This window comes from Trachemys scripta, chromosome 4 (genome assembly GCF_013100865.1).
Source record: "Trachemys scripta elegans isolate TJP31775 chromosome 4, CAS_Tse_1.0, whole genome shotgun sequence".
In the NCBI taxonomy this organism is placed as follows: Eukaryota; Metazoa; Chordata; order Testudines; family Emydidae; genus Trachemys; species Trachemys scripta.
Window position 1 is genome coordinate 126,866,489 of NC_048301.1, and position 26,052 is coordinate 126,892,540.

Genomic DNA, 26,052 nt, shown 5'->3' on the forward strand with positions numbered 1-26,052 from the left:
GAATGCTGGGCTGTAGCCATTGCTCTAGTAATGTCGGGCTGTTCAACAGAAGAGAACGGTGTATACTGGTTTGTTCTCAGAGGATTACTGTTGCGTGGTGGCCTCTGCACGCTGGTTAGTTATTGTAGGATGGCTTGATATTGCTGCACCATGCACTCTGCTTTCTTCTTGCGGGGTCATTATGTGCACTCAGCTGCTGCCACTTAAGTGTTTCAATGTTTGTTTAAAATAAATCTCTGGTTTAGAAAAGAAAACAGCCCAAATTGTACAGACTGCTCTTGCAAACTGACAGGCAAGAGAAAAGGACACTCTACTTCCCCCCCCGCCCACCTCCCACCCGCCTTGCCTGTGTCCCTTTAAATGTGTGAGGCTGCAGCCATGCCAGCAGCCTAGCTGAGCAAGTCTCTCCATGCTGTGCCAGAACATAATTGAAATCTTATTCTCTCCCAGGGTGACAGTGAAATTCATTTCCCAGCCTTTACTTAACGTGCGGGCCGGCTCTAGGTTGCTTTAGTTATTAATAAAATGCAAGCCTGATGCACAGCGCTAAGCAAGATACATATGTGGAGGGAGGGGGATGAGGAATGGATGCCCTCCTGCTTCGTGTAATCCTGCTTTTCTAGGTTATCTAAACACCGGCTAACGCTGGTGTCCTGCCCCGGTGTGAACTGCAGCGGCTCTGTCTCCTCAGATTAAAGGGCTAATTTTATCTCACTCATAGAGCTGGGCTGAAAATACATGAATGATCCATGGCTCAGCCATTTGGGGACGGGGCGAAAGAGTAGATGGAAAAATCCAGACTCAGCTGGGGGGGAAAAAAAGTGCCAGGGCTAGGCTAGGTAGAGACGGTCCCACGCTAGCTGGAGATGGAAATCACACTGAAAGGAAGTCACGCCTGAGAGGCAGGGGCAGGTTGTGCAAAAGGAAGAGCTGCCTGCTTGCTAGTCTTTAGTCACACACACAGCAAACCAGCACCCACAAATGGTGAGGCCCTGCATCCCTAACCCACTACTAGGGACAGAGGCAGCAGTTGAAACAAGCTTTGGGGAGAATGGGGGGTGGTGGCTCTTGCCCTGCGACACCTTTGTGCCAGCTTGGTAGTGTAAAGGGGAAGCTGGAAGCCCCCCCAGCAGTGTATGGCAGGGGTCAGTGCCCTCCAGGCACGATAGGACCCTGCTGTAGGAGCCCTCGGTGCAGGGGGCAATTGCAGCTAGGGTGCAAGTTAAGGCATCCCTCAGAGCTGCTCTAATCTGGGCCAGGGCCTGAACCAGCCCTGGGGAGCCCCACAATAGGAAAAAGTGCATTGCCTACGCCCCTGGCCTATCTCCCAGGCTCAGCACCTACTGGAAGTGAACAGAGGCAGCAGTCAGCTCTGACTTTGATCTTGTCTCCAGAAGAAAATTCCAGACCTGTAACTCCCCACCAGTGGCAGTTGCATTAGCAGCAGCAACATCAGAAGCCCTATCCTACATTGCCACTTCCGCCGTCAGAGCTGCACCGGGAGTGAATCACAGGCCGCAGTTTGTTAGGATAGGCACAGTGCCTTTGTCACTGGCTCTTGCTTAAAGCGCTTGGTACAGCAGGAAACATCAGATTGCTCAGGTTGTCTGCAGCAAGAACGTTCTTTGCACGGGGAGTTGTCTGCACAAGGAAATTCAGGAGCGTGTGATACTATTTTGTTTCCCCGGAGCATCTGATACTACGCAGTTTCCCACTGCAGCAAGTTTCATGCAGGAGAAAACCAACTGGCATGTCTCCCCCTTGGAATTCTTCTTTTTTCCTGCAAGGATGTGCCTGCTTTTCGCAGTCACCACCAGAAGGTGGAGCTTCCTTTAGTGAGTCCCTCCCTGTTGAGTAGCACAAAGGTGTTCAAATACTCCACTCTGACTTTTATTCTCAATACCCTTACTTCTTGTAAAGGGATGCAATTCAGGCTGGGCTATTTATATTCCTGCTGAATTTGCCATGCATGGGGAAGTACAATGATGGCCAGCACTTGGCATTTCCATAGAGTCTGGAGACCAGGAGGCATGAGCCCCATAGAATGATCCTTAGGAATGATGCAGACAGAGTGATTTATGAGCTAACGCCCCTGGCGCCAATCTGTGGTGCCTGCTCCTTTTCTCTTTCACATGCAGACGTCTCGAGGCTCAGCTTTCGGTGTGAAACTCAAAAGTTTTCAGAATGTGCCTGGCTGTTCAATGTCGATGCACAGATGATCCCCCTGTTCCACTCAGCTGGTAGAGTATATCTTAGGCACTAGGCAGGCCACTTGAGAGCACTTTGACAGCAGGACTGCGGAACTCCCATGTGGTCATCTGACACCTGGCTGAGAACAAGTCTTTTCTTCTTAGGTGGGAATGTAGGGCTGGGGGTGGTGCTGATTTGACACCCACGGATGCTGATGTTTCATTTGCCTGTGTAGAGCCGTGCATATCCCTGTCACAGAGAGAACGATCAGGAGAGCCTCTATTTACCTACAGGATGGGAAAAGCAAGGGTTGTGCCGGCAAGGCCCATGCTGCCAGTGCACTTTGTCCCGGAGCTGGAGTGAGAGGGGAGTTCAACCTCCATGGCCCAGCCAGTCTTGCCTCCTCTGCTGAGCCCAGTAACAGTAGGGCTGTCGGGTGCCAGTTGTGGCACTTACCCACCCACCCAGGGTGGCGTGGGTTAACGTCAATGGAGGGTTTGACCTTGGGTCTCCAAAGCTCTGATTGGCCAACTGCGTCCTTCTGATGCTGTCACTAACCCAGGGAATTGCATGTATGGGACTTTATGCCTAGGGAAAAAAACGTGTAAACAAACCAACAATCACTATGCCACAGCCTGGCTTCCAGCAGGACACACCCTCAACCCATGCTGCTTCTGAGCCTGGGGCTGCTTTACCGCACCGCGGATGACAGTCCCCTATCATCCACTCACTGTCTCCTTTCATGTCTCCATTACCCTGCTAGTACGATAGCCCCTTTTTTGGTACCATGAAGTGTCCCCTCCTGACACATTCTAATTTTTCTTCTTCTAGAATCCAGTTGTTTTTCTGGAGCAGTTAGCGCTATATACACTACTAGAGTCTGGCCCTAAAGGAGATTTCTAGGAGCTAAATGTTATTCAGTGGCAAAGACATTTTCTCCCACTAGGAAAGGTGGTACTGAGAGACTCCCTATACTCCCAGCAAAGTTGCTAGAGGCTATTTAAGTATCTCCAGGGGAGCCATTCCCACTGCAGTGGGAGAATAGGGATCTAGGCCCATAGAAAAAGTTCTGTGCTTTCAAAACATGCCCCTTTGCCATATGCCGTGAGGCATTGAACTGTCCCTAACATACCACCGCAGGGTGTGCATTACTTAACCACTGGGGTCTTGCTCTGGGATCTGAGCACAAAGCCAAATGCAACCCCAGCCACGCCATTCCAACTCTGTTGGGGCTGACAGTTTAATTCTCATATACCTTTGGTGGTAGGAAGGCCACAGCTGAAAATACTTTGCCAAGTGATGTTTTGGGGAGGACTGAGAAGTCCAGAGGGACAGGGTACAGTCTCCCCCTTCCAGCTTTTGGCACAGGGCTCTTAGGCTGTGATAGGCGCTGTCAATAACATTTGCTGTAGGAGGTGGATGAACAGGTAGGTGTTATGCTGCCATCGTCCCATCTGTGGCCCAGTGGGTGAGCTAAATCTACTCAGCCTAGAGCTCCTGGTGGATGAATAGTGCCAGGTTTGTATGACAAGTTACAAGAAAGGAGGGAAGATCTTTTAACATCAGCTATGGGCTAACAGACCAAGCTGGAGGTACATGAGCACTAGAGGCCTGATCAAAACCACTAAATCAATGGGAAGACTCCCGCTGGCATCAGTGGGCTTTGGATCAGGCCCTATCTGAACCCTCTAGGAATGGTCCGAGCTGCAGCAGTCTGCCTTAAGAATAATTTGCTCCAGAGAGATTGTTTTTTGGTGAAGAAGCATGGGCTAGTGGTTAAAGCATAGGATGGGAAGCCCAGGGATCTGGCTTCTATCCCTGGCTCTATGTAGCCTTATGCAACTTGTTTTCCACCTTTTCTACCTGTCACCAGTGGCACCTGTCTCACCGTGGTGCTATGAGGCTCAATTCATTGGAGCACGTAAAGACTTTTCTGATGCTTGTCCTGAAGGCACTGTAACAAGTGCAAAGTGTTATTCTCTAAAAGCTGAACGAAGTTGCAGTGGAAACCCCGGAGCTGCTCGGGAGGGATCGCTTGAGACGAGGGGGCAGCCCTTTGGAGGTGGGTCCCTTTGGGCAGATTTCACTGGATGTTCTTTTTATTCTTTAGTTCATGATGCTCTTTCCAGCAGAACTAGCACTGCTCCCTAACTATGCTTCCCATAAATAAAGCACAGCATCAGCTGTCATGTCAGTGGGAGACAAAAACATTTAATATGAAAGCCTTTAAACGGAAGAAGGAAATAAAAAGATAAAGGGCAAATTTTATTTTAGATGCCTTGCTGGTACATTTTTTTTTTTTTGACAACAAGGGGATGCAAGGGCTTTATCAGCCCGCCATTTGAGGATTTATTCACAGAGTCTTAATGCTTACAGAGCGTGGGGGAGACTTTAAAAACGATAAAGTCAGTACAAGTGGTAAGGAAAGCACTGAACAGGGGAGATTGATCAAGTGGCTGAATGACCATATGGAAAATGGGGACAATTCTTCACCTTTTGTATAAGCACTTTGGGATCTATAAAGAGTGCTGTACAGGTGTTTTGAATTGTCAGTACAGTTTTACAGAGCAAGCAGGAACTAGGGTTCCTAATGGAGACTGACAGGAAGGATAGCCTTAAACTAGTTATATAGGGTTAAAGCCCTCTTCATTTTCAAAAAGTTCCTATTACCCAAAGCTTCTCTATGCCCATTCTCCCAGGGATCATTACGGGGGAGTTCTTGGCAGTTCGGTTTGAAGCAGGCAGACAGACTGCACACGTAGGTACATCAAACCCCCAGACTATTCCTAACCCTGCATATATCCCAGCTGTAACTTAGCAACCTATGCTGGGCACTAGCATCTAAACAGAAATGCAGTCTTGGAGGAGGGAGGTTTAACCTTTCATTAAGCACCACTCCTCTTTCTACCCCTTTCTGTTCACATACCTAGCAACAACAAGAGAGACACTTCAGAGAATATTTTCCAAAACAGCAAAAGGAGTTAGGTACCCAATTCCTGTCAGCTTTCAATGGGAGATGGGCAACTAATTCTCTTTTGTGCCATTGAAGATCTGCCTCTTTGTCACCAAGACATACATTATGAGATAAACAAACATATCTCACCAACCCAGAGCCTATGAGTCAGCTGTGGCCATAGACGTTAAGTGTTGATGATTCAAATTCTGCTCGTTTCAAGAGCCTGCTTGTGAAAGCGACAAGTTAAACCCACCGTCAGCTTGTGATGCACAGTCATGCTGACCCACAGGCACTCAGCTAACAGAGATGCATTAGAAATACTTAGGTGGATGGATACTAGCAGGAACTTAAAAGGATTAATTCAGGCTTGCTAGCGTTCTTGCAAGATTTAGAAACTATTTCTACCTGGCAGGCTCTTTTGAAGGACGGCCTCCCAGTTATCTAGGAGGTGGGCTGGGACTTTGACCTCTTCCCTTCACCCCGTCATGGCTATTTTCTCCCTGCCCTCCTTGGCAGAAGTGCTACCATGACATGAGTCTTCTACATCAGACACACAAGGGTAAAGAAAATAGTACTACCTACCACTCATACAGCCATTTCAACAGTAGGTCTCAAACTGCTTTACAAAGGAGGTCAGTATCATTATCCCAACTGTAAAATGGAGAAACAGAAGTGCAGAGAGGGGAAGTGACTTGCCCATGGTCTCCCAGCAGGCCAGTGCTGGGAACAGAATTCAGATCTCCCAAGTCCCAGTCCAGTACCCTATCCACTAAGCAACACACCTGCTTCCCAGTTTTTCCTACAATAGCTCTTGGCATTTATATAGCACTTTTCATCTGAAGATCTCATGGCACTTTGGAAAGGCAGGTGTCGTCCTACTCAATTAAGTGACTTGTCCAAGGCATCACCGTGAGTCAGTGACAGATTGGAATAGAACCCAGGCCCACGATTTTCAGAAGTGTATAATGATTATGGCTGCCCAACCTGAACTGCATTAAAGGGATCTGGCTTTCAGAGAGTGGGTTCCTAAATGCATGGCACCCAAAACCAATAAATCACTTTTAAACATATTACCTATCTCCTTGCTCCCACGTCTGCAGCTTTAACCTCTGGTGTTGTGGCCAAGTGTTGGTCAATCGGCTGTTAGAAGTTAATGTTGGTAATATTTCATTATACATAAAGCTGTCAACACCTTTTACACAAGTGTCCACATAGGATTAATCCTTCTCAGTCTACACCTTTCATGGATATCATCATCATTTCCCCACAGAAATCAGTCTCACCTGCCTACCAAGAACCTGACAACAGCTAGGCTTCTGGTGTGCTAAGACCACTGACTATCATGCTGACCAGTAGCATCTCACTGGTTCCTTGCGCTTGCCTGTTGGCTCGTCTTATACTTCGACAGTAGGCGTTTTGGGGCAGGGACCGTCTTTTTGGTCTGTGTTTGTACAGCGCCTAGCACACCGGGATCCTGGAACTTGACTACTGCAATACAAACATTAACAAATAATATTAACAAATTTATTCTGCAGTTAAGTGTATAGACAAGTTAAATGTGTAAATAGCACCAACTCAGTGAGATTCATCCTACAAAAAAAGAATTTCATCAACAGTACAAAAGATAAGTGCAGTGTTTGGCCTTTTTCGCTCTAGATCCGGTGGTTTAAAAAAATTACAAAATCCGTATATATTTTAAAAAGATATAAGACAGGAGGCACGATGGGAGTTTTCGCAAGCATCTTGTCCTAGCACATTAAAAGAATAAATGCTGCCTTTGTTTTATCAACTGTTTTAATCAATAAGGCGTGAGAAAGATAGTTAATGTCTTGGACACAGCTGTTGAGTTTCCTCTTTTGTTCAAACACCCTGCTTATGCCATAAAAGGGAACACACGGGGATAAAATTCAACTCAACATGGGATTTCTCCTACTTAACTAATAAGGCCTCCTGTTGCTTTGTTTCTGGAGACTGCTTCTCTGTACTGAGTTTCTCTGACAAGCCAGCAGGATCTATAATGAATCCGAGGCAGCCAGCAGAATGCATAGGTGAAAGCGCCCCAGCAATCCTTCAATCTTCAGCATGGCCAGCAGGGGAGGCAGAAGTGCAAGCTTCATGGTTAGAACACACTTCCATACATTAAGGAACCAGTTCAAACCTTCCTGGGTACTTTATAAAATTACTTCTCAATGCAGTTCCATGGACAGGGGAGCCAGGATTCAATGGCCGTGTGAAGCTTGCCTGCTGATCCCGAATGTTGAAGCAGCTCTCTATGAACATGGGCACACACGTATTATATTTAGGACACTAATGGAAATAAAATCCACTGGTTATAATGGGTCAAATCACTGCTGGCATAAGGAGGTGAAGCCAATGGAGTTATGCCAGAAGTGAATTTGGTCCTGGCTGTCTGAGCGGAGATTGGGATAACAAGTTTATGATGTTGGGAACCCTGAGAACAACAGTATCTCAGTCCTGCCTAGGTCACTACACTCTGGTGCTATTTTCTCCTCAAAACAAACACTTCTTAATTGTACATAAAACCAAACATATGTAGCCAAACAGCTGTATATACAAAATACAATGCCTGCAGTGTTCATGGAGAATTGATCTCTGCTCATTAAGTGTTGTGGCATTGCCACATTAACTCCAGCAAACAAGCCCTCTATCAACACTGTAAGCATTGTGTATCTGCTCTCCAAAAGAATACACACACATTGCAGCTGCCCGGTATAGACATGTACATTCACCTGGATGTTCATTCCCCAGTTCTTTTTTTGTACATAACGGAGCGATCATTTTTGGCTGCAGCCATAAGAGCATGCGCCTTATGTACACCTGTGTTCTGTCATTTGCCACCCCCCGTTCCTGGTATAAGACAAAGCACAACGAAAGCAGACATACAAAGCATAGGAGATCACCACCTCTCCTCCAGCCCCCCATATCCCAAATCTCTCAAGGCACATGACGCTGCCCTCACTCAATCCCTCCCACCCTTTGTAAGGGCAAAACAAATACAGAGCTCTTCTCTGTTAAGCGTCAGTTGAATGCTTGATTCTTGGTGTGCTAGTGAGATAAAAGCATTTTTTAAACTAATGGATCCTAACTCCCATTCCTGATGTTTCCATGGGAAATATTAATTCTTTTAAAAAACATTTGCTGATGGGTAAAACCACTTGTTGGTCTTCCCACAGTAAAGGTCAGCTTTAAACCTCCTACCTCTCGGGCAAAGAGATCCCTTGCCCCTTTCTATTAGGTATTAAAGAGTGATTATATGTTTGTTTACTCATGGAGTTCAAACACTCACTGGACAGGTAGCTTTGGTGTGCTTCTGGCTCCTTCTCTAGCTCAAGTCCATCTTCTCACAAACCAAGATTATTGCCCTAAAAATAATCTGTTAAGTGTCTCTCAGAAATAGAGGGGAAAGGGGGTTGGGGTGATTCTAAACTGAGAAAGTTAGAACTCCTGTCCATCCCTTCCCACATCCAAAGAGGGAATTGTCCCTTTGCACAGACTGAACCAACAGCTCCTCCTTTGCTCCTGGTTAGTGCTCTGAATCGGAGACGTAAGAGGGCTGAGTCCATCTCCACACCAGCATATCCTCTCCTGCTATCCTGTGTGACTCTGTCTGAATCCGTGATTCGTTCGAAGCCAGGAAGTCCACAGCTCTGTTCCAGATCCGCTTCATTTTTTTCCTGGAAGGAGCAGCAAAACGTAAGAGTTATCTCTGCCTTATGTTTTCTTGCTTAGCGCACTTGTCATGGCCTACAAAGTGACTCTTAACCTCCTTCCGTTGCCTTCCAATATAGCAGGGGTTGGCAACCTTACAGAAGCGATGTGCCGAGTCTTCATTCATTCATTCTAATTTAAGATTTCGTGTGCCGGTGATACATTTTAACCTTTTTAGAAGGTCTCTTTCTATAAGTCTATAATATATATAACTAAGCTACTGTTGTATGTAAAATAAATAAAGGTTTTTAAAATGTTTAAGAAGCTTCATTTAAAATTAAATTAAAATGCAGAGCCCTCTGGACCAGTGGCCAGGACCCTGGCAATGTAAGTGCCACTGAAAATCAGCTCGTGTGCCGCCTTTGGCATGTGTGCCATAGGTTGCCTACCCCTGCAATATAGAGTAAAGGAGATCAAAGCTAACATTCAGAGCTAATTCTGAAACAGGGCATCAAGGCACAAACTCTTTATACATGGTTCTAATATTGTGGAAGGTGAGCCCTCCAGGCACTGCAAGCAGGCTTACAGATTGCACAGAATTCCAAATCTGAATTGTGGTGCAAGGAGACCCCAATTAGTAATTTTCCCCAAGGACACTTGCAATAACGTTTGCAGATTTTAGAACACGAAGTGGAGCTTGCCCTGTTCTGGATCCGTGTCTAGTTATGCTCCCAACTTTCAATTCAGGATCCCATGCAGGCAAATGAGCTCAAACCTTTTTGATCAGATCAAACCACATCAGACCTTTTTCCTACCGGTAGTACTGTGACTGATAAGGATAAGGAGAATGATTAAGGCTTTGTACTTCATAACAGCATGGATCTCAAAGTACTCTACAAAGTAGGGATGATCTCCATTTTACTGAAGAGGAAATGGAACTTTAGAGATGAGGCAAATGGCATACTGCAGCAAAGAAAAAACAGGACCCCGTCTACTAACTCCCCATCCTGTGATCCAGCTACTCGACCATGCTGCCTCCTTGAAGAGCAACAAACCCAGAAACCTACCTGTAATTGGACAGCATCTCCCATTTACATCTGCCTAATTAGCAATTGCTTTGCTCTGGCCAGTGGGGAAACCCAAATTTGATTAGTGAGCTTAGTCTCACTCCCATGGCAGGCAATGCACAGAGCCATCCAGGAAAGAGCTACTCTGATGCTCTGGCTACATGCTGGATGCCTCATTCTGAAAGGCACAGCACTGTAGTGCTCCTGGCCAGATGATATGACAGAGCAGTGATGATGTTCAGGATAACATCTGATTCAAGTTTAGATGAGGGAACACAAATAGAACACCCCAACACCCAGGAAAAGCAAACAAATGCCAATTTCTGCTTAATATGACAATGACAGCACACCTGTGTGAGTGTTCAAAATGTCAGCACTAGGAGAAGAGCTCTGCATAGCTCAAAAACTTGTCTCCTGTCAACAGATGTTGGTCCAATAAAAGATTATCTCACCTACCTTCTCTCTCGAATATCCTATGACTGACACGGCTACAACTACACTGCATAGCACTAGGACTGTCACATTTATCCCCAGTGGGTTACAACAATAGCCTGGGTTATGTCAGAATCCCAAAGGCCAGACTCATTCCTCTAAAATTCCTCACACCTCCCCTCCCCAATAAGTCTGCTTCCAGTCTGTTACCCACGAAGTGCACTATGACCTGAGTTGAAGGCCCCCTTCCTAAAGGGAAAGAATTTGCTCACCTGCTTTGGGGTGGAATGAGGGTGTCTCGAACGTGAAGGATGCCTACATATGGGTATCGCTCCAACCTCTGTTCCCACTCTTTGTAGTGATCCTGGACAGCATCTGTAAGAGGAAACAGAATGGGGCAAAGGGGAGTGAAATTATCTGAAATGAAGAGACCATTTTAAATTAGAACGCCAAAGAGCTGTAGGGTTCTACCTATGATTTTCTTCACCATTTCATACATGGCCTGCTCCTCTTCCTCCATCTTCCGCCAGCGATACTTCAGGAGTAACAGGATCCCCCAGAGGACAATCAGACCTATGAGTGGACGAACACAAATGGAAGCATGTGCACTCATATTCATGTGTTCAGTGGATGTTAGCTGCTCTATTTTCTACTCTTATCAGAGGCCGTTTTTATTCTCTGCTGTCCAGGGCCTGCCTGGAACTATACCTGTGTTATTCATGTTGTTTATTGTGGCAACCACAACTCACGGGAATTCTGAAACTGACAGTGCCTGGAGTCAAACTCCCAAGGGGAGAGATTTCTTGGCAGTTCCCTTCCACCAGAAAACTCAGGATGACTACTGGTCTCTACAGCATTAAAATTCAAGACGCCTCACTTTGACAGAGCCTACCCCACAATAATCCAGAAGAATAGTCAGGCTTCACTGCTCTCAAAATAAGGGGTCAGAAAGGAGAGGAAGCAAGGCCTTGTGGTTAAGGCCCCGGACTGGGACTCATGAGATGTAGATTTAAGTCGGGACTTTGCCACTGACCCCCTTTATGACCATGAACAAGTCACTCAGTCTCTCTGTGCCTCAGTTACCTATCTGTAAAATGGAAATAATGATACTTCCTTTGTCTGTCTTGTCTATTTAGATTATAGGTTCTTCACAGCATGACAGGAACTGCCTCTCACTATGTGTCTGTACAGCACCTAGCAGTTGGGCCCTGATCTCAGCTGAAGCATTTGGGCACTACCACAATACAAATTGACAAAGAAATACTACAACTCATTAACAGTGATGCCAGAAGACTGAACAGTGTTGTACATGGAAGGGATGAGAACAAAGTCTGTGGGCAGGTTGTTAATAGACTAACTTTGCAGGCCACCATAACGAATGCTTGAGATACACTTAAATGAGATGGACAGCTGATGTACTTGCTGATTTGAAATAAAGGAAAAGCACTTACTGCATGACAATGGGTCTCTACAGGTCTCCTTCTATTGCTAGATCACAGGTTAATTAGATAGAAATTAACTCACCAATTCCTTTAACATTTACCACTAGTTTAATGTGGTTGTGGGAGTTCGTGTAGGGATGGAGAAAGCTCCGCTATTAAGGTTAAAGACTTACTCCAGAAGAAGATGAAAAGGTTCATAATGGCGGTGCTTATTGCCCGGCGGAAACGACAGCCTAACCCCATCCGAGGACGGGTGGATTCAAGGCACACCACCTGGTCTACACTGGTAACCGGTTCTGATGGGTCTTCCCCTTTTAACCTAATGGGAAAAGGCAGAAAACCACCCCTGAAGAGTGCACAGACTCCAGCAACAGACTTTAATCAGGACAAGGTGCACAAACACATTGCATCAGCTGTAACTCTTTCAGCACACCATGTAGAAAACACTAAAGCGTTCTCACTGCTGGTCTTTCCAGAACATTTCAGCACTGGCTGCTTAGCAAAGGAGGAATATGGCTTTAGAAAAGGCAGCAGGATCAGAACTCCCACTGGTAAACTGAAGTCTCCCTCTGCAGACACTTTGACAGCACTTCTCAGTGTGCAGAAGATTAAACTTTAAATTGGATTCCCATCTCCCAGCATAGAGAAATGGAAATGTTTACTGAGTCACTCATCAGCAGTTGTGCAGAGAGCAGCTGAGAGAGTGTGAATGTCTGTGGAGGCTGCACTGTTTTCCTTGCTACAGATGAGCATAAACAGTTTAGCTGGAAAAGTGACACCAAATCAAATATGGCTAACGTAAACCAGACACAACCTTGGAAAGCGTTTATGGCACAGTTCATAACACATTCCCAAATTCACTTGTACATGCACTATGCCATCAGATACCCTTTGCACTTATAGCACTGATAGACAGATCTACATGAGTTTGCTTCCTTATCGGATCTATTAAATCAGTAGGCATTTGGTAAATCCAACTGAAAGTGCTCCAATTTGTAAGAGATGGATTAAGATTTTTTTTTTAAAGCTACCAATTCACTGTAGGGTTTTAATGAATAGCCCACTGTAGACAGGTAGTGCAAATTACTTGAACCCTTAGTCCAGCAGCATGCAAATAAAAAGCCATTGGCAGGTTATAGTTGTTTAACTGAGCCGTGCTGTAATTGGAGATACCCAACTGTTTCACAACCACTTTGTCTGATTTATAGTCCAAATCTTAAATGAATGTATAGAACAGGCAGCAAAATTACCAACCACAGCAATCTTATTTTGTTCTGTTTTTACCAGTGCACAGTCAAAATTACTTCACATAATGTCTGTTAAAAAGCCAACCGCAGTTTTTTAGCAAACTGTAAATTCTTATTGGGTTTCATAATGAGCTGCCAAACACTGGATCAATTCGGTGAGCTGTTGATGAAGTTGTTAATAATGCATCTGAAGAAGTGGGGTTTTTTACTCACGAAAGCTTATGCCCAAATAAATCTGTTAGTCTTTAAGGTGCCACCGGACTCCTCCTCTTTTTTTTTTTTTTTTTTTTTTTTTTTAAGCAATAGACAACACCTTGAACATTAGATTACAGCAGTGGCTGTAGGGGGCAGATTAGGAGAAAAAAATAATGGAATTCTTTCAAGCTATGCCCACAACTCCAGTGTTTCTGATGAGATGAGTTAAATAGCAGTGAAACAGCTAACTATGTTGACATTTAAACTATCATTACTAGACCCCAGAGTTAATACTGAATGGAGACAGGTCACATCTTTGTGAGTTACGTTAGTATGTCCACTGACTCAGGAAGACAATACTGCATTAGGTTACATTCAGAATGTTATATTCAACTATAGTGGCTACAGGTTTAATATTCTGTTTCCCTGCATCATTAAATCCTTCAGAAACTGGTAGAAACATGAAATGTGCTGGTACAGCATAACAATTCATGCTGGTTCAATCTAATCTCTGATAACTGCAAAGGGGGCAATTTCAGATTGCTAATATTTTCCCTCCTTGACAGTTCTCCAAAGTAAGTTTGCTTTCAAATAATGTATCTGCATTTTGGTGCTTTAAACTATGTTTATAATGGGTCCTTGCCTACAATTAGTGGTTCTTAATATCTCCCACACAGTCCATGAGGACATCCGAATGAGACAGGCATAGGAGCCTTTATAAATATACAGAAAGCACTTATACAGCATTTTATATTTTTCAAAGGGCTGAACAAAACCTTAAGCTGATTTTCACAGGATGATGATTTCTAACTGGATGAAATTCAAGATTGTCAAACACAAATATTCCTCACTCCCCTCTCAAGTGTTAAAATCATGGCTGTCCATGAAGGATAAGAGGAAATACTCTATCTCAGACAGATCCAGCACCCAGTGAAGGTAATGGGAGCCTTTCCATTGATCAGGTATTCTGTTAGTAATACATACTAATGCTGACACATTCACAATTTTTATTTTTTAAAACAGCAACCTTCATCCTCAGATCGCACAGCATTTTACTAACTAACAGGATTGCTTCAGTCACTAATGACATTCAGTCACCTCAGCAGTGGAATGTGGCTGCACATTAGAACACCGAAGCCCCATTTGCAGCAGAAATACTGAAGAGAGCAGTATTCAATGGAAAGCGTTGGGGAGAATTTTAAAAGGCAGATTCTAATCACACAGATTTGGAACACAGGCAGGACATGTGGACTAACACTTTAAATTGTTTGCAGTGCTGTTGTAGCAGGGTTGATCCCCAGATATTAGAGACCAACTTATGATGGTGAAAGAGACAAGCTTTCGAGCTACACAGACCTGAAGTAGAGCTCTGTGCCGCTTGAAAGCTTGTCTCTTTCACCCACAGAAGTTAGTCTAATAAAAGGCATTACCTCACTCCTAAATCTTGCAGTAAGTGCCAGGGGATCTTTAATAACCACAAGAATTCAGGACCTCAGATTTATCCATCATCTGAAAGACAGCAGCTCCATGAGCACGATGCCCCCTAACACAATGTTGGGACACTGACTCCCCTACCAAATCACCAACAGTCACTGCAGCACACTACTTTTAATTTGGAGGTTCTCTCATTCAAGTACTGACCACCCCAATTCTGGCTTATTTTATGAGATCTAACAGGATAGGTGATATGCCAACAAGCCAATACATACTAAATATCAAATTACGTAAGATCAGCCAGTGCTGTGAATTATAACTTGAACAGCTTGTGCTGCCACTCACTCACCATATCCCTAAATCATTGTTACTGTTCAGTATCCATTGCAGGGCAGCTTCAAACTTCTCTGGGGAATTACCGGTTACATTCTAAATGGAAGAATCCATAAGAAGATTAATTCTGCATTCATTTGAGAAGGTGGAATAACATTATTGCCTTGCTGTAATGGGAGAAATTGCTCTACCTGCATTTTTTTTTTTCTAGATTACCTCTTATCATCAATTTAACTAACTCGGCAAACTGGCAGAGAGGCAAACCAAATCTACAGACCGGCCTGGAATTTTTACCACAATTTATAACTTGGTATATCAGACATGAAGCACACTGTAAAACAATATTCTCCCTACACTTCTGAGACTAACTGCTAAATACAACATAATCTTGATGACAATTTTCTATGAAGAAGTGGAACGTTAGATCAAAGCAGCCTGCCTTCTATCACTTTGGGGTGAGTTGGGGAAAACCTTACTGCTGCCAATCCCCAATAGAGGGGCGTTTCTGGCATCAGAAGACTGACAACTAAGAAACAATCATTAGTTAGATTTACAACAGCTAAATCAGTGTTGTCAGAGAGATGGAGTAGAAGATTGTTTTCTGAAAGAAATGCGGAGAACAGGACTGGCCAAAGGAACAGCTGGAAAGATTGGAAAGACTCAGAACAGGATGAAGAAATGAACCAGATGGTACATTGTTTTATAAGCAATAAATAACAGACAGAAAGAAATTAACTACAATACACAACAATTAACACTCATTCCAATCCTACTTACCGCCACATAATCCTTTGCTTCACTAACCAGAATGCATTTACTTTTTAGCTTCTCGGGGTTTCCACACTCAAAACTACCTAGAAAACAAGTCAAATGGATTTTTTTCATGGTTGTTTCCATCTAACTCTTAGACAATCAGGAAATGCCCTGAACGATCTGGAAGCGTTATTCTTTTAAATCAGTTTTAGCTGTAGCCAAAATGCTTACACAGAAGATTGGAGTTAAATATTTTAGCCAGATAATGTTATGACCTTTAATAAAATTTGTAGCTATTGTATATAGGCTAAGACAACGGTTCTCAAACTGGGGGTTGGGCCCCCGCAGGGGGTCACAAGGTTCTTATATCGGGGGGGGGGGTCATGAGCTATCAGCCTCCACCACAAATCCCGCCATCTCACACTACAAAACTGCGCATTTGGCCAAATGCACTAGGAACACTTTCCATCAGGTATGGCGGATGTTCAACTTGACTGATCAATGTTACAGTGGAGCATACCTCCCTGCTTCAACCTTCTACTAGAACAAAGGCAAATGTTGGAGGAAAGTCCACAAACTCAAACCATGAAAACCTGACTTGAAAAGAAGTCTGAACATATCGATTAAATAACTGCTACTATGCTACTGAGTACAATTTTCCAAAGTGATTTAGGCACTTGACAGCATAAGACTCACTGAGCATGTAAAGGAGTTGGGCTCCTAAGTTACTAAATCACTTTTCAAACTGGAACTCAAGCACTTTTGACAATTCTACGTATTAGCACAATATTAATAAGATTTGCTTGACCGAATAATGAGAAGATATAAGAAACTTCTAACTGCGTTTCTTTCTCCAACATGAAACCATTAGTCATTGACCTGGGCAGCCACTTGTATTCTAATGTCTGGTTGGACTGTTTTGGCCAGTGTTCTAAGCCAATGTTTTATATAAACATATGGAAAAGCTTTGCTGTTGGACTCTGGTATCTTGCAAAGCATTTGAGGCACTGGGGTAAAAAAAAAAAAAAAAAGAAAAAAAAGAAGTTGAGTATTTGCATCTCAAATTCCCAATAGATGATACGCAAATAACAGCTCCATACAAACACAGATACCTTGGCAGTGACAGAAGTGCATTAGTAAAGCACAATTCACATTTAAAGAAAACATTTTCTTCACCTTTTGCCTGCTTTCTCAGTGCCCCTCAAGTCATTTGCACAAGGAAAATGTCCAGCCAGCTGGGAGATGCAGTTTGCTGAACCCTCCTAAGTGCTTTATAATGACAATCAGAACTCACCAGCTTGTATTGCCAGGTAGTTATATAATTCATACAGCATGGTCATTAACATGTCCTTCTGTTTAGCTTGACAGAACTGAAAGTCAAAAATAAACATCAATGCATCAATAGCAACAAGATAGCAATTAGATCAGCCAAAATACAAAAATAAAATACTAATAGAAGTGTATGTTCAGTTGAGCTCTACTTCACCTGGTAAAATTAAAATACAGGATTACTGAGGCAAAAAGTCTCAGGACCTAATCTTGTAAATTGCTGAGCGCCTCCTGTGAAATGCAAATACCTCCAAGTCCCAAACATCATAGCCTTCTACTCCAACAGCAGCTGAGGAAGCAGTTCCTTCAAACTCAGGTACAGTAAATAGATTTATGATATACTTCCCCAGAACATCACAAGAGACCAACTATCAATTTACCAGCATATCTCACCACTCTGAATTTGATACAGAAGTATGTCTCTCTCAATAGTGCATTATGGAATAAATCAGAACTGCATAAACACATCTCAACAGAGATTAGGGATTTCGCTTTATTAAAGCTTCTATTAGAAAAACTGACTACATAGGTAAAATCTGTCACAAATCAAAGTCACTTATGTTACAATTAACTAAAGAAAATAACACCAAGTGATTCAGATCTTCGGTAGCTTAAATCTACAACTTTCAGATTCTTCTATACAGTCACAATCTAGTCTGGCCTGCAAAAAAAAAAAAAGCCTATTAAATCTGACTTTGGTAAACCACTAAATTCCTCCTGTAAAATGATACAGGCTATTTGGCAGTGATATTGACAGTAACTGATTTGTGAAATTTGCTAGAATAGTTAACTGTCTGTGAGATGTCTGTCCCTACAGTATGGATTTTTTAAAAACAACTTTAAATTTACACTTACATCATCTGTCCTTGTCTCACAATCCACAGTTAACAGTTTAACTGAGAGAGAGAAGAAAATAAGGATTAGTCAGCTGGAAAATAAAAACTTCAACAGAGAAAATAGCTAGTGATTAAAGCAGTAGTTAAAAATAGCTACTTTTAAAGCATCTGATTCTTCTACCATTCATCCCATTGAGTATTACCTTACTAGTCAAACAGTGCTATTGAAACAACTAAAGTAGGCCATATCGAAACCCAAATTAGTAACATACACATCAGGGCAGAAACAAGGAATTTTGTTCAGTAGGCAAATAGGTTGGAGTTTACAAACCATTTTGCAAATAATTCTAGAGAGAAGAGATGTTTTATGCTCTTGCAGTATTCACCGACTTTGAGAAAACAGGGCAGCGTGCTCACCTAGTCAATGAACAAAACACTCTCACCCGTGTTGTGTTTTGGCAGCCACACTTTGCAACCTCCTTCCACATACCCTTTTCCTTCATTTTGGAACCAGACAAACAGAACATTTCTGTGAATTTAATCTGCTACAGTAGGGATATAGGATGTCACTTTTTTTGCATATTTAAGCTCAAATGTTCTTGGAGGTAGCAGCAGAAGGCAATTTCAAGTCTTGTACTTTTGAAGTGGTCAAGATCAAGGACACTGGATGACTGTGCTTTGTAGAAAATGACATTAAAACAGATGATGGGCAATTACACGGGTAGTACATCATTATGATGGAGATCATAAAATATGTCCTCAGTGCTAGATGAAAATTTAACTCCCCATAAAAATCTATGGATTTGAAGAACCTCAAGCCAAGTTCACTTGAGAAAAAAAAAAACACCCACAAGACATTTTTCCATGACTAACAAGGTGCCCCAGGGATTGGGGAGACAAGACGCAAAGAAAACACGTGAAGACAGGGAGAAGAAAAATAAATGCAGTGAAGATGGACAATAGAGGGGATGGAAACAAGAGGGGACTGAAGAGAAAGAAGGAGAGAGGAAAAGGGGGGAAAGTGATTTTAAAAAGTCTTTAATCCCCCACGTACGGTTCTCCTCTGCCCCCAGAAGCCAGCCTGGCCCGATCATCTTCGCCCAGAGGATGCCCAGGAAAATCACCAACAACACCAGGGTGGCCAGGTACAGGAACCAGGACAGGTAGAACTCCAGACCCTTACCCTTTCCTACTGCACCCTGCTTGGGGGCTGCCCCTGTCAACTGACTCGTGGAGGTTAACCCTTCTCCCCCTGTCCTCCATGGAATCCTGCGGATTAATCCCCCTACTACTGTTGCTGTCCTGCCCTGGGTGCTGGGGGTTAACCCGCCATCTCTTGTCCACCACTGGGTGCTGGGGGTTAACCCGCCATCTCTTGTCCCACTCTGGGTGCTGGGGGTTAACCACCCATCTCTTGTCCTCCTCTGGGTGCTGGGGGTTAGCCTCCTTTCTGTCTCCCATTGGGTGCTGGGGGTTAAACCAACATCTCTCGTCCCCCACTGGGTGCTGGGGGTTAACCCCACATCTCTCGTCCTCCCCTGGGTGCTGGGGGTTAACCCCACATCCCTCGTCCTTCCCTGGGTGCTGGGGGTTAACCCCACATCCCTTGTCCTCCACTGGGGCCTGGGGGCTAACTCCCTTTCTGCCTCCCACTGGGGCCTGGGGGCTAACTCCCTTTCTGCCTCCCACTGGGGCCTGGGGGCTAACTCCCTTTCTGCCTCCCACTGGGGCCTGGGGGCTAACCTTACATCTCTTGTCCCGCACTGGGAGCTGGGGTTGAACCCCCTTTCTGTCCCCCACTGAGTGCTGGGGGCAAGCCTCCCGGGGGCTGCTGTCTTCCCCAGCTGGGCCCAAGGGTTTAGCCCCTCTGCTACATCCCTGCGGGGGGGCTGGTACCCATCATCTTCCTCCTCCGAGCCCTCCTCCTCCTCCTCCTCACTCTCCCTACGGCCCTGGCTGTGGGCCCTGTGTGCCAGGGGGCTGGGGTTGCGGCGAGGGTAGGAGGCCGAGGCCGGCTCAGGCCTGGAGGCACTGCCTGTGCTCTGGCTCCTCCGGCCGGCCGCCCCCTCCGCCCGCAGGCGGCTCAGCTTCTTCACGTAGAGCTCGCGGGTGGAGTCGGTGATTGGCCCCGGCTGGAAGCCCAAGGCCCGCAGCTCCCTGCCGAGCTCGGCGTCTGACAGGCCGGCCATGCTGGGGGCTGCTGTCTTCCCCGACTGGGGCCTAGGCGCCCCCTCCGCCCGCAGCCGGCTCAGCTTCTTCACGTAGAGCTCGCGGGTGGAGTTGGTGATAGGCCCCGGCTGGAAGCCCAAGGCCCGCAGCTCCCTGCCGAGCTCCGCGTCTGACAGGCCGGCCATGCCCGGAACTGCCGCCCAAGCGGGGCCCTGGCCGGAAGCGCTCTGTGAGAGGGGAAGCAAGGGCCGCCATCTTGGGAGAGGCGGAAAGGCAGCCTCTAGTCTCCATCGTAAGAATGTCAAGGTAAGCGCTATGTAGCGTCTAGCAGGGCTGTTGCGCCCGCCATCTTGGGGAGGTCAAATAGGGCCAAACGCCTCCCATGGACGCCATCTTGGGGAGGTCAGAGCTCTGGTCCCAAGGGCCTGTTCTCAAGCCCTTATCATGCAGAGGCCGGGCTGGAAGGCTGTTTTCTGCCCTTCACGGGAAACAAGTTAGACACAGGGGGAAGGGGGGCAGCTCAGCCTTTTATTTGTGATTGCGCCAGCTAAATGCCCTTGTGTTACTGCTTCCAGATGACCCATTGGTGGCCCAGTGCATTGCCGGGCGGTGACACTTGGACGCCACTTGTGCATTGCAGAGGGTGACCGATGAGATGTTGCATTGCCATGGGGCGAAGCTTTGGTGGCAGTGCCATCATGGGGGGAGGTGGGGCTTTGGTGCCAGGCTGCCAAGTGACATGATGGTGGCTTTTGCTGCAGGGTAACAGGCGGACACTTCTACGCGCCTTGGCATTATTATGCAACAGTCCCTTTGTACCCTATGCCATTGCTGAGCAGGCTACTCTTTTATGCCACATTTCAGTACAGCAAGATGTGCTTGAGGTGTCACCGGGGTGCACCAGATTTGTCCCCGAGAGGTGTCACCCTAAATTGTCTCTGTTTTAAAAGCAGTCTCTCTTGTGCCGTTTTATTTTCCCAGTGAACACTTGGTTGGTGATCAAAGATAGTGGCATAGGTAGGAATGGCCCTCACTTGAGGAGACCCAGCCTTGAGAACCGCAGACTGAAAATAGTTGACGTCAATGAATCCAGAAAAGCTTGGTAACTCTGTGTGTCTTCCTGTGTTCATTGACAACTGATATCACTGGTGAAATGATAACAGTGGGGAATCTGCCAATAGTTGACATTTGTGAAGCGAAAGAGACAGCTCTTAACGCCAGATGTCCCTTCTCAATTCTCACTGGTCCACCTAACTTTCTCCTTATCGAGCCCCCTCTCAGCTTTCATCAACCCTTCTTAAATGTATTCATTTAAAGTATGAATCTGCACCACTGAAGCTGATGGGAGCAGGAGCAGGCCCCTCAGATTTGTTGGGGGAAAGGGAGTTGTTTGATGCTTACAACTTAAAAACCCAGCTTTGATTTGAAAATTAAATTTGGCATCAGTGATGTAGAGTAATTGCTTTTGCTGTTGTTGTATATAATAATATAATCAAAGTGGCTGAAATATTGTTTATTATTGTAATGTTATTAAAGGTAACGAGGATCTTGTGACTAATGCACATGCACAGTGCCTACATAGGAGTTTTTATGATTAGAGCTATGAGGACCACCAACCCGCCATCAGATATTAGCAGCAGTGTGTGACTGCCAAGCTGGGTAAAATGAATGCAGTGATTACATGATGCTGCTTTTCTGGAGTAGAACGTAATAACCTTAGAATAGATGTTACAGGCATGCATGTATATGCATGCTCACACACACATTGGGGCGTGCTCCTGCTTTGTGTCCAAACAGTTATTCTAGGTGACATCAGCTTGGCACTGCCAGAGTGCTGGTATGTCAAAGCCTATCATGGTTGGTTCCATCAGTACAAAAATCATCTTTCGTCTCCTCCCCTCAGTTACACAGTTTAGGTTCCCTTTTAAGCTGAGCGAAGACCTTTGAAGTGTGAAACATTTCTGCTGGATTCCACCGGGTGCAGTTGGCTGGATCAGCAGGCAGAACCATTACAGAATCATGTCATCTGATTAGAATTTGCATCTTGTACAGTTTCATGGAGTGATTGTGACTTTCATTTTATTTGATGTTTTAAATAAGAGGAAAAGTTGGTATGGTTGCTTCTGTCTCCTAGTATCCTCCTTTCATACTCATTTTGTTCTCATCACTTATTCCAATTTAGGCCATCAGATGAAGCCACTCTAGGTCTTCCTGAAGAAGGTGGTTGCAAAATACACTACACTTTAGTTAGCAAACACAAACACCCACTTAGCAGAGGCCAGGCGGTCCAGCGAAGAATCACACTCCATTCTGCTGGGAAGTCTGAAAGTGCTAATCTTAGCCTCCTGTGTTCACTAACTGGAAAGCACAATTAACAGCTAATAATTTGGAGCCATGTAAATAGAGAATAAGAATATTCTGCTAGTGCCCCATTTCTGCAGACTCTGGGGTTTTAGCTAGTTTGGATAAACTCAGGCTACGCATGCAGACTTCAAACCCACCCAAGCATGCAAACCCAATCCAAATGCCACCCATTTTAAGGGCACCCATCCCTAGTTAAGAGACCAGGCCATATTCATGCCTACTGTAACCTTGCATGGATGTCAGTGGGGATATGCCAAGAATGAGTCTGGCCCAGCATTAGGATTCACTGGGCGACTGCCTGTCTTCAGAGACCACACTGAAATATAAACTCATGGACTTTAAGGCCAATCTTCAATCCTGCCCCCATCTATTTTAGCAGGCTATATTCTTTAAGCATTTATTCTTTTGCCTTGGGCGGCAAAAAAGCCAGAGCCGGCCCTGCCTACCACACAGAAAGGAGGATGAGAGGGACTGGATAAGGATGTGTAGGGTCTGCCCTTATGCAAGACAAGGCCTCCATCCCCTGTGTAGGCCCAGGGAGGCTGTCACCCCTGCTCCTTCTGTGGAACCCAAGCCCCCCCCCCTATAGAAAACTAGTGCAAACTGAGCCTCATGGCGTGACCTGGCTGCTCACTTACCCTTGCTGAAGGTGCACAGATACCACGGTGATGAGCACAGTCTAAGATGATAGATGGCTACTTCTGTTTAAGGCTGTAGATTGGCCTGTAGTACCATTAGCTACTAAGCAGCTACCTGTTTTTCCCCAGTGTCTCACCCAGAGTGCAGATTATAGATACTGTTGGGTCTGCTAGTTGTAGTTTCTACAGGCCCTTTTCTGTCACTCCTGCTTACGTTGTGTGGTACCGTAGTCCATGAGTAGCCCCACTGATTTCAATGGGGTTACATGCAGAGTGAGGTGCCACCCAGTGTGCATATAGATGGCAGAATCAGGCCCTAAGAAGTTTGCAGAGACAGGCTGAAATGTTCAAAGCCACCTAAGTTTGAACCCCCGGTTCCCATTAAAATTAATAGAAACTGGGCCTTCAAGTCCCTGTGGTGACTTTGAACATCCCTGCTTTAGTTACTGTAGGATTGACCATGGCTGAGACTAATGTGGCCACGTGGGGGAGCAGGGAGAAGTTACTCTCCCCACACCAGCATGACTGCCTTAGATCTGCCTAGATTGTGGTAGCGGGCCAGCCGGAGCGGTTTCTCTGATGCTCCCTACCTGAAGGGAGAGGAAGGTTTGAGTGAGTAGATAGATGTGGAGTCATGGCTGCACCATCCCCATGCACCTCCTGGATGCAGGGGGCGTGGAGGGGGGGAGAGAGGGAGTATCCCACATGATGAAAAGGGGTGTAGCCGATTAACCCCCACCCAGTACAAGAGGGAAGGTAGTTCCAAGCCCTGACCCAGCTCTCTCTAGTTACATGGTTAGTTGGTGACACCCCTTTTCGTGGTGTGGGATACTTTTCACTTACACTGGATACTCACAGGGTATTTGTGCCCGCCAGACACCCCATCGCTCATGAGCGCACCATAGATACGACTGGAACTTTTCTTATCTCTAGCCAGATCATGTGACATGTCCTGAGTCTGCCTGGCTTTCTGAGGAGGTTAAGGCCCTGTATTTAGTTCCTCTTTTTCTTTTCCCCACCCTCCAGCTTAGCTAGAGAAAAATGTGATCAGTTTCTTGAGAGGTGAGTTCACAGCTACCCACGTATTGGCTTGCGGTAAGGTAATGGAGTTTGCTGCCCTGGAAACTGGATGAGCTGCTGCTAGCGAAAGGAATTATTTGAGCTGATGGTGGTAATCGAATGCTGACAATAGGAGGGAAAAGGGAAAGGAAAAGAACTGACACTTCTAAGCAGCCGGCCGGGATGCTGTGCATACAGATGGGTGCAGGAACCGGTTTTCTGTTTGGTTCATTACAGGGGTGCACATCAGAGGCAGGCAGGTTGAAGGGAAAGGAAAAGTGAGTGTGTATACAGAGCACCAGCAAAAAGGAGAAGGCTAGTTAAAAGGACCATGTCAAAATAGGTCAGGCTAGAAAGGGGCCCGTTCTGATGATGGCGAGGGTTAGAAAATTGACTGTACAGATGGCCCCTTCTTACAGCTCAGAACTGTTTCATGTGTGTATTTGGAGTCAGATCAGCCAGACAGGGACGAAAGTATGTTCTCATTCTCTCTCTCTCTAACTCCTCTTAGCCCTGCAGAGCTACTGGAGAGGGAGCTGGGTTCTACTCCGCCTTGTGCATCAGCTGAAGAGTCATGAACTCTGTACTGACTGGCGAAGCCATCTTCTGCCCAGGTAAAAATCTGAAGGGGGAGGTTGCACTCCTTAGAGCCACAACTGGATCTCATGCCTCCTGCCTGGGAGACAGGGTCAACTATGTCCATGGCACCAACCACCCCTCCCTTAGACTCCATGGAAGTCTCCTCAGGTTGTGGGCTCCACCCCTGGGGCGGTGAGATTTTGCCTCGGCCCCATTGCCAGCCTTGAGGACAAAGCTCAAGTAAGTTGCTACAGCCAGAGGCTCTTTTGGGGAACAAATTGCCTAGGGAGGTTGTGGAATCTCCGTCTCTGGAGATATTTAAGAGTAGGTTAGATAAATGTCTATCAGGGATGGTCTAGACAGTATTTGGTCCTGCCATGCGGGCAGGGGACTGGACTCGATGACCTCTCGAGGTCCCTTCCAGTCCTATCATCTATGAATCTATGAATCTATGAACCTCCTCTGCACGGGGCAGTGTCCCTGCATGGGGGGAACTCTGGGAGCATCTGCCAACTGGGGAAGCCCTCACAGGGCAGCGTCACAAAGAGTGGGGTGACAGAGATCGGGCGGGTGCAGCCTTGTGCCTGGAGCAAGTCTGAGACCCACACAGCTGCCAGGAGATCTGCAGGGCTTGGGAGCAGAACCTCCTAGGTCTTCCTTCAAGAAGAGCCTCACCCAGTTTTCCTTCCCTGTCCCGCGGTTTTCCCCTCATAGGAGGGAACAGCTCAGGTTTGTAGTGAATGCCCCAATAAGAACAACAGGCCAGTCTCTGATCTCACTTACGCTGTCCATCTGGTAAGTCAGTGGGCCAGATCCTCAACTAGTGCAAACTGGGCTGGCTCCATGGAAAGCTGATTTACACCAGCCAAAGATCCTGCCCTATGAGACCGCACTTTTTTCATTTCAGCCTTGCTGAGTGCATCACATTCATTATCTTCCCTCCTCAGATCCAGTTATCAGTGACCTGCCCCTTCAGCAACAATCCCTGCACAACTCCAGCTACGTTAGCCTGATCAGTCTGTGCAGTGGAAATGTGTGTTTGAATTGCATGTTAAAGCTGGCAAGCACTCCTGACCACATGTACTGTTATATGGGAGGAGATTTATCTTCTCCTAAGGGGGGACTGGCTTTCAAAACATAAAGTACAGAGCAGTTCCAATCTCATGTGTGTTATTTTGGCACTGACACTGCAGCTATTTAAATGATCCACAGTGACAGCAGAATTTATGTTAAAATGGGAGGATAAAATTAGATTGGAATTGGATACTTGTCACTCAGACGTATCATTTGTCTCACTATTTCACACCTTATGGATGTTAAATTCCAGGGAACCTATAGAGTGACTGTTCTTAATTAAGCA

General features: G+C 45.6%; 1 protein-coding gene across 7 annotated transcripts; it reads right to left on the reverse strand.

The window, feature by feature from the left end:
• Positions 1-343: 343 nt before the first annotated feature.
• Positions 344-20,292, reverse strand: LEMD2 (LEM domain nuclear envelope protein 2). 7 transcript variants are annotated; one of them, XR_004645373.1, is made up of 12 exons: positions 18,938-20,292; positions 17,903-17,943; positions 17,013-17,088; positions 15,743-15,819; positions 14,982-15,061; positions 11,930-12,075; positions 10,786-10,887; positions 10,587-10,689; positions 8,454-8,841; positions 6,221-6,634; positions 5,729-5,797; positions 344-2,778 (listed from the first exon to the last, which is right to left on the reverse strand). XR_004645373.1 is itself a non-coding variant. In XM_034767391.1 (9 exons), exons 1-9 carry the CDS (start codon positions 20,235-20,237, stop codon positions 8,691-8,693), a joined length of 2,076 nt encoding a protein of 691 aa, XP_034623282.1. In that variant the 5' UTR covers positions 20,238-20,292; the 3' UTR covers positions 6,657-8,690. The 7 variants fall into 7 exon arrangements, 1 of the variants encoding a protein (XP_034623282.1); XR_004645371.1 differs by having other exon boundaries at positions 5,729-6,634; XR_004645374.1 differs by lacking the exon at positions 344-2,778 and having other exon boundaries at positions 4,481-6,634; positions 18,938-19,578; positions 19,615-20,292.
• Positions 20,293-26,052: the final 5,760 nt, after the last annotated feature.